This window comes from Heloderma suspectum, chromosome 5 (genome assembly GCF_057233095.1).
Source record: "Heloderma suspectum isolate Gila_16-S chromosome 5, 16-S_ref, whole genome shotgun sequence".
Taxonomy (NCBI): domain Eukaryota; kingdom Metazoa; phylum Chordata; class Lepidosauria; order Squamata; family Helodermatidae; genus Heloderma; species Heloderma suspectum.
In genome coordinates, this window is record NC_139462.1 from 114,602,776 (window position 1) to 114,618,075 (window position 15,300).

General features: G+C 42.6%; 1 protein-coding gene across 2 annotated transcripts in view; it reads right to left on the reverse strand.

The window, feature by feature from the left end:
• The window catches only part of SLIT2 (slit guidance ligand 2), a 376,411-nt gene that overhangs the window by 27,158 nt on the left and 333,953 nt on the right, over positions 1 to 15,300 (reverse strand). For both annotated transcript variants that reach the window (XM_084857037.1, XM_084857038.1), the window contains one exon: positions 3,883 to 3,976. In XM_084857037.1, coding sequence (XP_084713163.1) covers positions 3,883 to 3,976 — 94 coding nt within the window. The remainder of the gene's footprint in view (positions 1 to 3,882; positions 3,977 to 15,300) is intronic.

Here is a 15,300-nt window from a genome sequence, read left to right on the forward strand (position 1 = left end):
GAGTCCCCAACATAGACTAGAAGGTGTTCCTCTATGACTAGCAAAAGTTCTCCAAGCTGATGGCATGCATATTCGCCCTTGGAACGAGACCAAAGGACAAAGCCTGTGGGTTGCATTTTATAGGTCTCTTCTCCCTCTAAGGTCAGGAGCCGGGAGGCTACCTTTGCCCATCCCAGAGAGGGAGGGCTCTCTTTCCTGTGGGAAATGAAACCTATCTCGTCTCAGAATGAACTAATACAGCTGGCCAGAACACCTCCAAGGTGAAGGCTGTAAATTGCCAGCCTGTGTGAAAGGCCTACTTAATAAACTATAAAGCTGCCAGTTGGGCCAAACTACACAGGTCTCTAGGTAGCTACCAACAGCATATAGGAATGCTGTGAAGTCCACCTTATTGCTCACCAACAAGCTCACTACAAAAGGTGACTGATTCAATAAGGTAATTGTCTCAAATTAATACCCTTAAATCAATTACTTTAGATCCTGAGTATCGGAGTACTATAACATACACCAAAATCTATTGAGTGTGTTTAACTTAATAAACATATTCTATAGAAGAGCGTTCAACCTTGGCTGGATCTACACTTACTGCCTTTTTTTGCTTCCAATGAGGTTTCATCACCCGCCTTTCACACTACGCAGTACCCGCCTCGAATTGGAACCAGAATTTCCCACTTCTGTGCTCCCGCTTTCAATATCCTAATATTCCGGTATTTCCCCTTAATGTGCTCTGATTTTCCGCCTTTGCTACCATATCCATCTGTAGTCCCCTCCCTTGCCTGTCCATATACGGCAGTGTTTGTATTTCCCTCCTGTCCAATCACGGCTCTCGACGGCCCCATGTCTTCTTCCGACTACTGATCACATAGCTTCCTCAGCAGCCCCCATTTCCTCAGCAACAAGCCAAGGGCTGGATGTGCACGCGCTTGTCTGATCTCGGAAGCTAAGCGGGGTCAGTCCTGGTCAGTAGTTGGATGGGCGACCGCCTGGGTATCAGGCTTCCTGCACTGAGCAGGGGCTATTCTATCCCTTCAAATGAGATTAAGTTTTACCCCCTCCTATCCCCCGCTCAGGATGTGTTTTTTTTTAATTAAGGCGTTATCTTCGCAGAATCAGGGCTTCTCCACGATGTTTTTTTCCCTAATTCAGGCATGATCTTCAAAGATTTGAAGTTGTGACGCTTCGAAGATCATTCCTGAATTTAAAAAAAAACATCACGGAGAAGCCCCAATTCAGCAAGGATAATGCCTTAATTTAAAAAAAAACATCTGGAGTGGGGGATAGGAGGGGGTAAAACTTAGTCTCATTTGAAGGGATAGAACAACCCCCTGCTCAGTGCAGGAAGCCTGATTCCTAGGCGGTCACCCATCCAACTACTGACCGGGGCCGACCCTGCTTAGCAGCCGAGATCAGACAAGCACGTGCAATAAAACAGTAGGAAAACAGCACAGCGCTCGAGTGTGAACCGAGGTTGCTCATTCTATGAAGCACTGCAACAAGGAAAATGGGTGAGTGTGAATAATCATGTTTTAATGCAAGAGCATTTAACCCGACGGGACACCGAATTCATTGCGATGGCGGGCGCAATGTAGATCGGCCCCATATGACAAAGTACAAGTCTTTTCATGATTTATGTGGCTGAAACACTGAAGCTTTACTAGAGCTTGCTTCCTCTCCCTCCACCAATCTGGTAAGGCCTGTCAGATCTTCTGGGTCACTAGGCACTGCACCCATGAAGTGAACTGGGAAAGAGGCCCTTTTTAAGTCCAGCATGCCTGGGCCTGGGCCATTAGAATGTGGACTTGTCTCCTCCATGGCACTGCTCTAGATTAGGCGTGAAGGCAACACCCTGTCGACTAGACTATGCTGTGTCTATGTGGCATCCTTGTGAGGCCTCCAAGTCTGTGTGGGCCTTTGCTGTCTTAGATTGGGAGTCTTGCTGGAGGTGCTGCATCCTTGCCAGCCCTACATGTGGGGAAGGGAGGCTGGACTAGAGAGGTGACATGGCCTTTTCCTTTGCTGGCCGCTGTGATTGCCATTTCTGTGGCCTCTGGATGATGCTCCAAGTTCAGGAAATTAACTGTTGCTGTGCTGAGCAATATGACCTGTGTCTTCTGGCCACAGTGCTTTCTGCACCCCCTGGGGTCTGGCTGCTACACTGGACCAGTGGAAAGGCTGGCCATGTCATGGAGGAAACAGTGCTGCCTGCCCAGGTAAGCCATTGTGGTCTTTACTCGTTTTGGGTTTCACTTACCATGCCAGGCCCAGTAGAAAGGTGATATGGCCGCACTGTGGGGTGGCTAGAGGAATGCTCCCCTGATGGCCCTTTTTTCTAGGATATGGAGGGAGGGAAGGGTAGGGTCTGCTAGAAGGAGAACTTACCTCCTGAAAATAAAGAACTAGAGCTGGGCTCTTAGGAGCACCACCTCAGCATGACCTTTTGGCTTCCTAGGCAGAGCTGGTCTGGGAGGGCAAGACAGCTCCTCCTCCTAAAGAAGCAAGGTTAAGGAATGCTCTCTGCGAGTCTCTGGAGAATTTGCGATTATTGTGCTTTGCCTGTAACATTCATATGTTACTAAAATATGGAAGACTGTAATCCAGGAAGCAGTTATAAGTTACTGATGAGTCTGACACAATTATGTGAGAACCAAGGCCCAGCTCAGCATTTCTGTGACACAGGTATACATCTTTCACAAGTTAAAGATTTCAATTAGGGCATGACCTGTGAGTGCACTCCCCATGAATACAAAATGCAATGTGAAAAGTGACCGATGTGCTTTCCACAGAACTGGCTTATCTGACCATTAGTGAAATTCCTTGATACTTTTATCAGCTGTACCACATTACCTATCCTCCATTCTTTCAGTAAACTTCTCTTTGTGCAGTTGCACCAAGAACTGGCTTACCAAGACAAATGCAGGCCACTAACCATATGGTTGACAATACTCCTTGTTTTGACAGTCCCAGGTAGGCAGCAAAAACAGGAAGTTTTCCAAAGCCCTGTATGGGTTTACATACATGGCTAGTGATGGGCTTTGTTCGGTTTGTTGTAGAGGCCTACTGCTTTAGTACCAGTTTCCCCAGGTCTGATTTCCCACTTCTAGTTGCATCCATCTCTAATGGCTCAATGAAAGGGAACAAATCAGTGAGAAAATGAGCAAGAAGGAACCATGCTTATCAAATGATTAGTTCTACTTGATGGGTGTATGTTCACAAGCACGCATGCATTAACAAAGGAAGGTTAGCAATTTAAAAGAGAAACTAGTATTTAAATGTACTTAGAATGACAACTCACAAGTGGCCTAATGTAGTTTTGGCATAACAAAAACAACTACACAAAACAGGTGCAGGTCAGAGCAGCAGGTTTCCCAAATCTACTCATCTAAAGTCCATTAAAAACTACTTTTCAAGTGTGCATACTAATTAATGATAATAAGGATGTCAATTTAATTAAAGATTAGCTTTCTTGGTGATGAACCTCCTTATTGTATAATGGTTTTCAATGTGTCTCGCTAATAACCCATCTTGTAATTGCAGCTTCATAATCCACCTTTAATTTAATGTAATTATTCACTTCCTAGTCCAAGAAACTGAAAGGATTTTGTGGGGATTGTTGCACAGGATAAAAACTCTCTGTTCTTCATTGTCTGTACTTAATCCACACTGCTAGGAAACTGGTCACTGAACAGAGAATCTTCATGTTATTACATGAGTCTCCATGCAAACCAAAGGGAAAATGTATTGAGCCATTATTCTGTGATCACAACTCCTGTGAATGAGGACTGACAGTACAATTCACCTCAATGAAAACAAAGCTTGCAGCCATTCAGGAGAACAAAGCAGTGACTAAAAACGCAAGGTGGACTATAAGGATGCAGGACTTACTTGTATCCTTTGGGTGTCAGGACGCACTTCGAGTCATGCTGACAGGGGTTCAGGTCTTGGGCACAGAAATCCAGCTTCTCCTCACACAGCTCACCTGTAACAAAGTATATCCAATCAGCATAACCAGACCACCATGGGACCTGAGAAGCAAAATGTAGCCACTATTTATTTCTATAGCAACTCTTAGTACAGCCAAACAGCTCCTGTGAGCCAAAACACTTGGCAAATGGTAATCTCCTCCCCCACTCTCAGCGTAATCTTGCTTTTCAAGACTTTTCTTCACTGACATTTCTTTATACACAAAACTGACATTTAACTTGTTTGCTTATATACTTGCATTTGCTCTAGGCCATCAGTAAAAATCAAGCCTGCAAGATTCAGACAGACATGTAAGACTGCTCCAAAGAGGCTTATTAGCAGATTGACAATAAATGCCAGTGCTATAGTGCCAAGTTGTCAGTAGATCTGTCATCCTACTAATTGTCTAATCAACTCATTGAAATCTTATATTGCAATACAGTTGAGGTTTTAAGACTGTTTAATGAAATTAACACTATATCTTGACTAAAGAGAGCCATGCTTTTCCTCCCACCCACAATAATTTTAAACATATCACATCTTAACTCTATATTATTACAAAGGGGTTCCAAGCCCTTTTTGCAGATTTGTCCCTCTTTTACAGCACCCCACATGTGAGCTCACACAGGCCTAGTTCACCCTTTGCTTAGTGGCACTGGAGCTTCTTCTCCATAGCTTCTTCCCACGACACGCAGTAGCATGTGCATCTCGGAAACATTTGTGTGGACCAATGACAGAATGATGCCTAGCTAGAAGAGAGAATGATATTTAAATAGGTAGAACCTTAGCATTGGCCCCATCCACATTGCTCCAAGATACACATATTACTGTACTACTGCATGAAATAGCAATGGAGGAACAGCTCCCATATCGGAAAGGCCACAGTCAGGTTCTTTCAATGGGTCTCAAACTGATCTTTAACTATGGCCACAGGTGCAACCACAAATATAGTCTCTCCATCCATGGTTCTCCTAACTGCTGATCCTTTCCCTTTTCAATAGCACACATATTGCCCTGTTGACTTATACAGAAAAAAGGTAGGGATTGCCAATGGCAAGGGATGCATGCCTGCTCTAACTCTAGTCTCAAAGGGCCCGAGCAAGGGCAAGTCTGCCTCCGCTGGCACTCAATGGTTTTTTGTTCCTTTTCACTTAGCCTTCCAGTAGCCAGCATCTGTGGCTCCTTCCCCTTTGTTGCATTATCCTCCCACCTCCCATCTTTATACCTTGCTGAACACACTGAAGCTCTTGCCACATACAGCCACTATTGCCACATTTGAGAAAACATGCTCTATATAGTCACAACAAGCTAATCAGTGCCGAATACCTTTTCACTGGGAAAAACTCTCAAAAACTGATTTTAAACAATCTCAGGGACTGATTAATCATTTTATTGTAGTCTTCAGCATAAAACTGTCAGCTGCCTAGAATTAATGTCAAGTATACAGTAAGACAGCCTTCCCCAACCTGTTGCCTTCCAGATGTTTTGAACTACAATCCCCAGGATTTCTAGCCATCGGCCATAACATCTGGAGGGTACCAGGTTGGGGAAGGTTGCTGTAACGTAAGGAAGTAGGATGAATGGGCCAGAATCGAAGAATTGTGCGAATAGTTCTATGTGCACAAAGATGATTTTACCTTGCTTTCCTTGAACAGCCCCCATTTTGCATGGCAAACATCTTTTGAAACAGATTAGTTTCATAAGCAGTTTGTGATATGACAAGAGGGTCTGCAGTTCAAAGGGAGAAAAGTAAAGAAAAAGATCTACTGCACACACACACACACAGCCTTTGGAGCACTCGAAATAGCTCTTTTAATCTTGTCCATGGTTTTTAGATACTGATATAAATCATGTTTAAATTAAATTGTGGGATACACATGCACACACAGAGAAGACGAGAAGAGAAGGCAGGTAGGTCAGCGAAGCAAAAGCAATCAAAGTGAGCAGTAAATATACTAATGTTTGTTACAGTTGTTATTGTACTCCGCCAATTTTCAACAGTTTGGAAAAAAGATAATTTTCAGTAATGTATGAATAAATGCTAAATGAGAGGAGCCAAAGGATCACAGAGCATCTTTTGTGGCCTGGTTGGTCCTTCATATTTTAAAAGCTTTTCTGATGCTATTAGTGTCGGGATGAGTGAAATGGCTAAGTGATAATGCTCAGGCTGTTCTAAACTCATCAAACCTGCCAACAGGATCAGACCCTTCAGACAGCTGGGAGTTGAGTCCTCAGTTCCAGAAATGACATTATACCATAAACAGACAAAGCCTGAAGACGAATCTATTAGTGCACTAAGAATGCTTCTTAGTCTGAAATGTGAATATTATTAAAGTAAGATAGAAAGCAAGCGAGCTATTTTAATGAATATTTCATCTAGTCCAAGTAGGTTTTACAATGACATTTCAGATCAGAGGAATACAAAAATTATTTTGAGTGCACTTTTGTAAAAGACCAACATCTAGCCTCAATGTATTGTACGTTGTGGTCTTAAGCCTTGGGCTTGGCATTATCACCAATTCTATTAAAATTCTATCTGTCTATCTATCTGAAGATATCATCTGGAACTTTGGAGGTGGGGTGTCATCAATATGCTGACGATACCCTGATTTATATTTTGTTATCTAAGCACCAAGTTTCCTTGGCCTAAATTAACAACTGGAAGATCTGGGTATATAGGTTATGTTAGACAAACAAGTTGAGTCCTGATAAAATGGAGGTAATTTTGGTAAGTAATCCCAATTGTCTTGTGGGAATTGGCATGGCTATCCTAGGCGGAGGGTATCTCCCTGCCGTGGTAAGAACGTCACCACTGGATCCAGTTCAGAGCCTGGGGTTTCTCCTGATCCCGGCTTTGCTCCGAGAAAGGCAAATTGCAGCAGGGGTGCTTTTTATCAGCTGAAGATCCTTGTGCCCACCACTTTATGGGCATAAGAATCTTCCCATGCTCACCCACACTCTAACTCAAGGACCGATTACTGTAATGCACTTAACAGGGATTCTCTTAAATACAGTTTCGAAGCTGCAGCCAGTGCAGAATGCTGTAGCTACCTCCTGATGTATATTGGGAGGTGAGAAGACATTCAAACAGCTTTGTGGCAGTTGCACTAGCAACTGGTGTTTTTCTAGGTCCAGTTGTGCTTACCCGTAACACCCTTCCTGGCCTGAGACTACTCTTCCCTGCTGAATCCCCATGCCAGTTGAGATCCTCTGGCCAGGCCTCTCCTCCATCTACCCTCATTATGTGATGTGAAATCAGGGGCATCTAGGAGTACAGTCCTGTTCCAGTGGAGGGCAATCTGAGCCTCTTCCTTATGGCCTTCTGCAGGGGCTACAGAAATCACATTTTTGAATGACTTCTGGATGCTGATTGGGTGATGACCTGTCCTGAGATGGCTGCTAAATTTCTGTGGCCTGTTATACAGCACTTAATTGTGGTTTGACATTGTTTTATGATATGTGAAAGCTACCTTGACCTGGGAAAAACTATATATAAGTATTTATACAGTTAATTAAAGATGGTCAGTGATTAGATAGTGTTGCTCTGAAGTATCGTTTAATATATTAATGGTTATGTCTTTTATTGTTGTAAGCCACCTTGGGAGAGCTTCTGCCCTGAAAGGCGGCCAAGAAGTATTTTAAATTTTAAAAGTATATAATTTTATTTTTTAAATGCAACAAAATATGTAAGAAACAATATCTCAAATAATATTTAGCATTTATAGCACTTTCATTTCACAGATGCTATCCTCAGTAATTCTTACAACATCCCTGTAATATGGGAATTATCTCCAAAATTCACTTCAAATCAAGTCAAGGCGATTTGCTGTGTGACCTAAAAAATTAATCTCCACAATCAAGATGGTGTACTAAGGCTGAGAGATTAGGGTTTACTTAAGGCAGCTTTGGGAGTGAGGAGGAGAGATTTTAATTGGGGACTTCCCATCTTATACTCTTAAGGGGCAATCATGTTTAGCCGGAAAAAAGTCAACTCCCAGCATTCCCTAGCCAACCATACTATCTAAACATGCATAGGATTACACCCTTAGCCACTACATTAGCTCTCAGCATGGAATATTATTCCTGGCTATCTATTTAATTTAACAATCCATTGATATGTTACTTAGGAAAGAAAAAACAGCACATTGTAACAGCAGTTTGACTACACTACTGAAAAATGTTGGTGATTGGTTCATTAGAACAAACAACCAAAGTTAAATATATGCATATTTTGCTATTTTAATTTTAAAAATAAATTTAAGAAATGCTGAAGCATGAAGAACCTCAAAATCAATAATTTTAGTTGCTTTAACTGTCATAACATATATCTGCTCATTAGGTCAGACACTAATCTGATAATTTTAAAAACAGTTTTCTTCTAGAATTTAAAGACCCACGTATGGACCTTTGACAGTAAATGTGAACACATGACTGAACCTATTGAAATCATTTTGGATGAGTGCCCTAAATGTCATCTTTTGATGGCTGCCTGAGTAGCTGAAACCCTTTACCTATAAGGAAACTGAAGTAACAGAGAAAAGAGAAACCAAGGTAATGAAATAGGCTTAAAAGGCAACTAACCTTTTTCCACTTCATTCAGATTAGCAGCTTGCAGTGACAAAGACAGAAGAGACAAAGAGACTTTTACATTGTACTGAAACAGGATAGCACATATAAATTAATGCACAGTTAACAGCAGCAGAAAAGCTAAGTTTATGTAGCAAGAGTGAAGCAAGCTTTTTGTTTTTGTTCTATAGCACAACAAAACAAACACAAGGGATATGTGCCACTGCTAGCACAGAAAGGGCTTTGTTAGATTAAAGATATTTGTGATCTTAATGGTAGGTGATAATGAACAGCAAGAAAAATGGCCAGATAATTTACAGAATGTACACTTAATGATCCTGACATCCAAAAGGTTGAGGATTACAAATGTGAACATGTTAAAAAAGCCAGCAGAGCTTAAAGTATATAGAAAATAATGTTAGGGGAACTTGGAAATGTTTCACTTCCACAGGTTTCATTTGTTCTTATGTATTTTTCATGGGTTCATGATTAATGTGTGCAGAAATTCACAGGGCAATGTTACATTGGTATTGTTTATGCCTTTATTCTTCACAGTACTGACATAGAGTTTTGGCTTTTGGAAACAAAGGTAAGCCATACTTTTCAGTCCAACATCAGCTGGTAGTCAAATGATAATCAAAAATCTACTGCAGACACACATATAAGATTCATTTTTATTTAATGCTTTAACTGGAAATCCTCACCAGAGCTTTGTAGATTTCCCTCTAGAGCAGCCTTCCCCAACCTGGTGCTCTCCAGATGGGCTGGACTACAACTCCCAGAATCCCCCACCCAGTCTAACCCATCTGTAGAGCACCAGGTTAAGGCTGCTCTAGAGGACACTGGTATTTTCCACAAACAAAAAAGTCTGCCAAATCTATCCAGCTAGGATTGCAACATAAGTGATTGACCATATTTTTTAAAACATGAATTATATTTCTATCCCATAACCACATGGGGCTCTCAATAGCCCTCCATCCAAGGGATTGACTAGATTCACATCATCCCAGCTTCAGCAACACTACTGCATCCAGTTCTTCCAGACTCATTCATGAAGCCTTTAGATTCACTATCTATATACTGTTAATTTCCAGGTATGTTTTCTCCTGCAGGATATTAACAGCTTTTATTATATGGGATTAACAAACAACAGTTAAACCTGAACACAGCTGTAAACCTACTAATAGAACAGAAAGTGCAACCTTTTAAAGTGCAACCTTGAAAAGAAAGCAGATGTAAGTAACAGAGTTCTCAACATCCAAGTGTTTCTCCTTTTCATCTGATCCAGATGAAGCAATAGCTGCTCTGAATGCTCTGAATGTCCAGAACCAGTTCTGGATGGGATCACACACTTCCACAAAGGACCAGGTTTGTAGTTTGGGGACACTACTGGACCTAGCATTGCTCCTGGAGGTCCAGAATTGCAGCTATGGCCCAGCTTGGGCTGTTATGCCAGGTGCACCTGCTACTGGAAGACAGAGACCTGGCCACTATCATTCATGGCTTTGGTTGCCTCCTGACTGAACTACAATAATACAATTCTCATGTAACATCCATTTTAAAACAGCTGCACTGGCTACCAATATGTTTCTGGGCCCAATCTATTTTTCACCTTTAAAGTTGTAAATGGCCTAGTTCTGATTATCTCTGGGAACGCCTCTTCCTGTATGAGCTCCTCTTCCCAAAGAGATCTACTAATAAGGCTTTGCTAAATATTTGATCACATATGAAGTCTGGGTTATCTTCCACAAGAAAAAAGTTTTTTCTGTTTCTGCTGTGGCTCTAGACCTTTGGGACATCCTTCTTTGGAAGTTTTGATAGCTCCATCTTTATTCTCTTTGTGAAGGCATGTCCAAACTTTTCTGTTGTGCTTTTGCTAGGTGATATATTAAGCCACAGTTGATAGGCTACATTTTCACTGAATTGTTTTAATTCTTGTAAACTGCTATAATTTTTAATTGAAATGCAGTATAAAATACTTTAAATTAATAAAATGTATTCCTCATTTAAAATCAGACCCCCATCTTTGAAATGAAAGAAACAAATTACATTATTAAAAAAAACCACAGGCACCTCTACCAACAGACACCAGCTGAAAAAGCCCAAACATCAGCTTTATTTACTGCTCTGGCATTGCCTTGGGGTCAGTGTGGGTGTTGCCTGAGGACTCTGAACTCATTCCTGGAGTTCTGCCACCCTTTCCAACATTACTGAAAGGATAATTTTGAGGAGAGGGCAAGGGGCAGGGGAGTAATAAGGAGAGGGTCCTAGCCTTAATGATCTTTTGACCAAACTAGACCTCAAAATATGCAGTAAGAAGGAGCAGGGATGTCAGAGAATTTCTCCACGAATCTCGGGGAGGCCGAATGCCAGCGCATTCGGCCCCCCGAAATTGGTGGAGAAACGGTCTGCCCCCCCGCCCCCCCCCCGGGATGGGACTTACCTTGTGCGAATGTCCCTGGCGGCGGTGGCTCTGGTGGTGGCGGCAGCTGGTCTTCTGACCGGCTGCCGCTGCCGCCATTTCCAAGTTAAAAAACAAAACAAAACAAAACAAACGTGATAGGCTACGTAAAGATTTACGTAGCCTATCACGGCTAGATTTTTAAAAAACACTGTGATAGGCTATGTAAATGTTTACGTAGCCTATCATGGCTGAGTGAAAAACAAACAAAACAAAACCGCGCGTACGCAAATGGCGGCGCCCATGGGTGCCGCCATTTGCGTACGCGCGGTTTCCCCCCCCACTCAGCTGTGATAGGCTACGTAAACATTTACGTAAACATTTACGTAGCCAATCACGGCTGACTGCAGGGACACAAACGGCGGCTATGGCTGCCACCATTTGCGTCCCAGCAGGACAGAAGGATTTGCGGCCGGAGGGACGGGGCGCCTTTCCAAGTTAAAAAACAAAACAAAAAACGTGATAGGCTACGTAAAGTTTTACGTAGCCTATCACGGCTAGATTTTTAAAAAACACCGTGATAGGCTACGTAAATGTTTACGTAGCCTATCACGGCTGAGGGAAAACAAAACAAAACTGCGCGTATGCAAATGGCGGCGCCCATGGGCGCCGCCATTTGCGTACACGTGGTTTCCCCCCCCCCAGCCGTGATAGGCTACGTAAACATTTACGTAAACATTTACGTAGCCAATCATGGCTGACTGCAGGGACGCAAACGGCGGTGGCTATGGCCGCTGCCATTTGCGTCTCGGCAGGACAGAAGGATTCGCGGCCGGAGGGACGGGGCGCCTCCCCCCCAGCCAGAATTTCGTGGGGGAGGGATGGGGCACCTCCCCCCCGGCCAGAATTTCGGGGTGGAGGGACGGGGCGCCTCCCCCCCGCCAGAATTTCGGGGGAGGGACGGAGCACCTCCCCCCCACCGCAAATCAAGCTTCGGGATCAGGTAAGGGACTTTCGTACATCCCTAAGAAGGAGCTTAGTAAATTAATACAATGCTGAGCTACAGATATGGCCCCTCTGAGTACTGATTACTGAATTCCCCCCCCACACACATTATTCCTGCCACTTTGATTTTTCAGATGTACACAGCACCTCTAAAAATACAAGTCAGGAAAACAAAGTAAGACAAAACATAAAATCCAGTTTTAAATCACCATGACTAGCAAAACCTGAGTGTTCCACTTCAATAGGAAATTAATCAGGTTATCCATGTCTCTGAAATCTGTGAAAGGAAAAAGTCCGGACATGGCTGTCAAAGACAGACAGACAGACATAGATACAAATATATATATAGCTAGCTAGCTAGCTAGCTACTGGTAAAAAGGGCTGGATGATCAAGACACCACTCTGTCATAAAGTAAGCTTGACTAACAACTCTCTTGAATTGCCAGCTGCCACATTAACGTGGATTGTGTGAACTAATCTTTAAGCTACTTTTACTGAAGTACTTGCAGTGGCTTCAGAATAAAATAGTTTAAAGATGATAACCAATTCTCAGTTTTCAATTATAGCATTCATAGACGCACCAAGCTTAACTATTACTAAAATGTGAAGCAATCTGATAAGAATTAATATAAGGAGGGAAACAACATTTCATGTCTTTTTTTCTACCAGTATTTGATTTATCACGAGATTGTCAAAGGTGAAGGATCCTACTATATAAAACACAATGAAACAAAGGATTTTACAGGATAACATAAATTCAAACTATTTATTTATTCAGAAGAAATGTTGAAAGAGGAGATCCTAAAATAAAATCAGAAAAATATGACAATCTTCTATATCAAATGCTTTCATTATCAATGAAGCTTCTTCGTATAGCTGGAGGCATCCAAAAGAGAAAGGGTTGTAGTAATGGGTGAATGATTTCAATAACCCTCACACAGATTGGATACATGCATGTTCTGGTCATGACAAAGAGGCAACATTTTCTAGATACCCTAAATAACTGTGCCCTAGAGCCACTGAATCATGGAACTGAACAGAGAGGAGAATCTGGACTCAATCCTAAGTGGCACCCAGGACCTAATGTGAGTTGGGATCAGCGACCACAGTGCTATCAAATTAAATGTATATGTATGTAGAAAATTGCCAAGGAAGTCCAACATTGTCACATTTGACATCAAAAGAAAAAATGTCTAAAAAGGAGGTGATAAGTAAAAAAGTTGAAAGGGAAAATCAGGAGGGTCAAATCTCTCCAGAATGCTTGAATTCTTGAAACCACAATAACAGAAGCTCAGCTAGAATACATACTGCAATTCAGCAAAGGTAGCACTAAATCCAAGAGGTCATCAGCATGGTTAACAAGCAGGGTCAAGGAAGCTATTTCAGAAAAGGCTTCCTTAAGAAAATGGAAGTGCCCAAACAAGGAGAACAAAAAATCCCACAAACTTGCACTAAATAAACGCAAGCAGACAATAAAGAATACAAAGAAGCATTTTGAGGAACATATCACTAAACATTAAGATCAACAATTAAAAAAAAACTTTAAATACATCAAAAGCATGAAACCAGCTAAGGAGGTAGTTGGACCATTGGATGACAAAGGAGTATTAAAGGAGGATAAGGAGGTAGCAAATAAATGGTCTCTTTGGGTTGTCTTCACTAAAAAACATGCAGTGTGTCTGTGCCTGAGCTGATATTTTCAGTCTGAGCAACTGAGGCAAACAGTGGTGGCAGAAATGAAGTTCTAGACTGGGGTAGGCAAGCTAGTGTCCTCCAAATGTTTTAGACTACAACTCCCATAATCCCTGGCCACTGGGCATGCTGGCTGGGGCTAATGGGGGATGTAATCCAAAACATCTGGAAAGCACCAGGTTGCCTATCCCTGGTCTAGACTTTATTGAAAAACTGATAATGAACAAATCACTGGGTCCAGAGGGTATTTCTCCAAGAGTACTTAACAGAGCCATCCTATGATCTCTGGGAGAGTCTCCCAGGGACCACAGGATATGTTGGAGTCCCCCTTCCAAAGCCATAGACACTGGCACAATTTCGAGTAGGGGGGCTCTGCATTCCAGTCCCTCTCCCACCTCTCCCCATCCTAGTTGCCACAGAAAGAACTGCAGTGGCTGCTTCCCAAAGTCAGAAAAATGTGACTTTGGATAAGGTCAAAAGGGGTCATTCCAGTGGGTGAGGAAGGGAGGGGAGAGGAGAGGTTTGGATCTACCATATCCAACCTCTCTTGACAGGTTGTAAGACCCATGTAGAAGAAAAAAATAAAAGAGGATGGAGAGGTGAAAATCCCCTCCATTGCTCTTCCTGCCTCGCTGGCAGCAGCCTGGCAGGGCACTGGAGACTTGGAAGCTCTGAGACTGGAGGCTTCTATCTAGTGAAAGGCAATCCCATAGGACTGTGCCCTAAAGAACTCAACTGTGAAACTGCTGTATATATAGATATATATGCGTATGTAATATGTTCCTAAGATCAGCCTCTGTACCAGGGGAGTGAGAAGTGGCCAAGGTGACATCCATTTTTAAAAAGGGATCCAGTAAATTACAGGCTAATCTGTTCTGGGTAAATTGCTGGAAAGCTTTATGAACGATAAAAGTATCAAGAACACAGAAAAGACAAATCTTGCTGCAATCAACATTTCTTTGGGAGTGTAAACAAGCTGGACAAGACAGGCTTTTGGTCTGATCCCGCAGGGCTTAACTTACATTCTTACTGTCCAAAGAAGTCATCATCACCACCACCCCAATTCTGTTGTAGGTTTCTGTTTCCCCTTTATTTTTAAAAGGTGTCCCCAACCAGTCGTGTCCGACTCTAGGGTGCGGTGCTCATCCCCGTGTCTAAGCCGAAGAGCCAGCGCTGTCCGAAGACGCTTCCGTGGTCATGTGGCCAGCATGACTGAACACCGAAGTGCACGGAACGCTGTTACCTGTCCCGCTGAGGCGGTACCTATTTATCTACTTGTAATTTCTTGCTTTCGAACTGCTAGATTGGCAGGAGCTGGGACTGAAGACGGGAGCTCACTCCGTCACGCAGCACTCGGGTCTCGAACTGCTGACCTGCCGACCTTCCAGTCTGCAGTTCAGCGTCTTAATCACTAAGCCACCGCGGTCCCTCCTTTATTCTTACTCCCCTTCTAAAACATCAGTGTGAAGCTCCTTTGCAACAAACTTGGACCCATTTTGTAAACCTTTGGAAGTCCAGCCTACATGTGCATCATGAATCACTACTAGGTGCAGTAGTCCAGGCCAATAATATTTAGAATATACACATAGCACTAACAAGGTAGGTAAGCTGAAGGCCGAGCTGTGAAATCAGGATCCATCATGGTATAAGTTTCTTTTTAGTAGCAAGTGAATTAT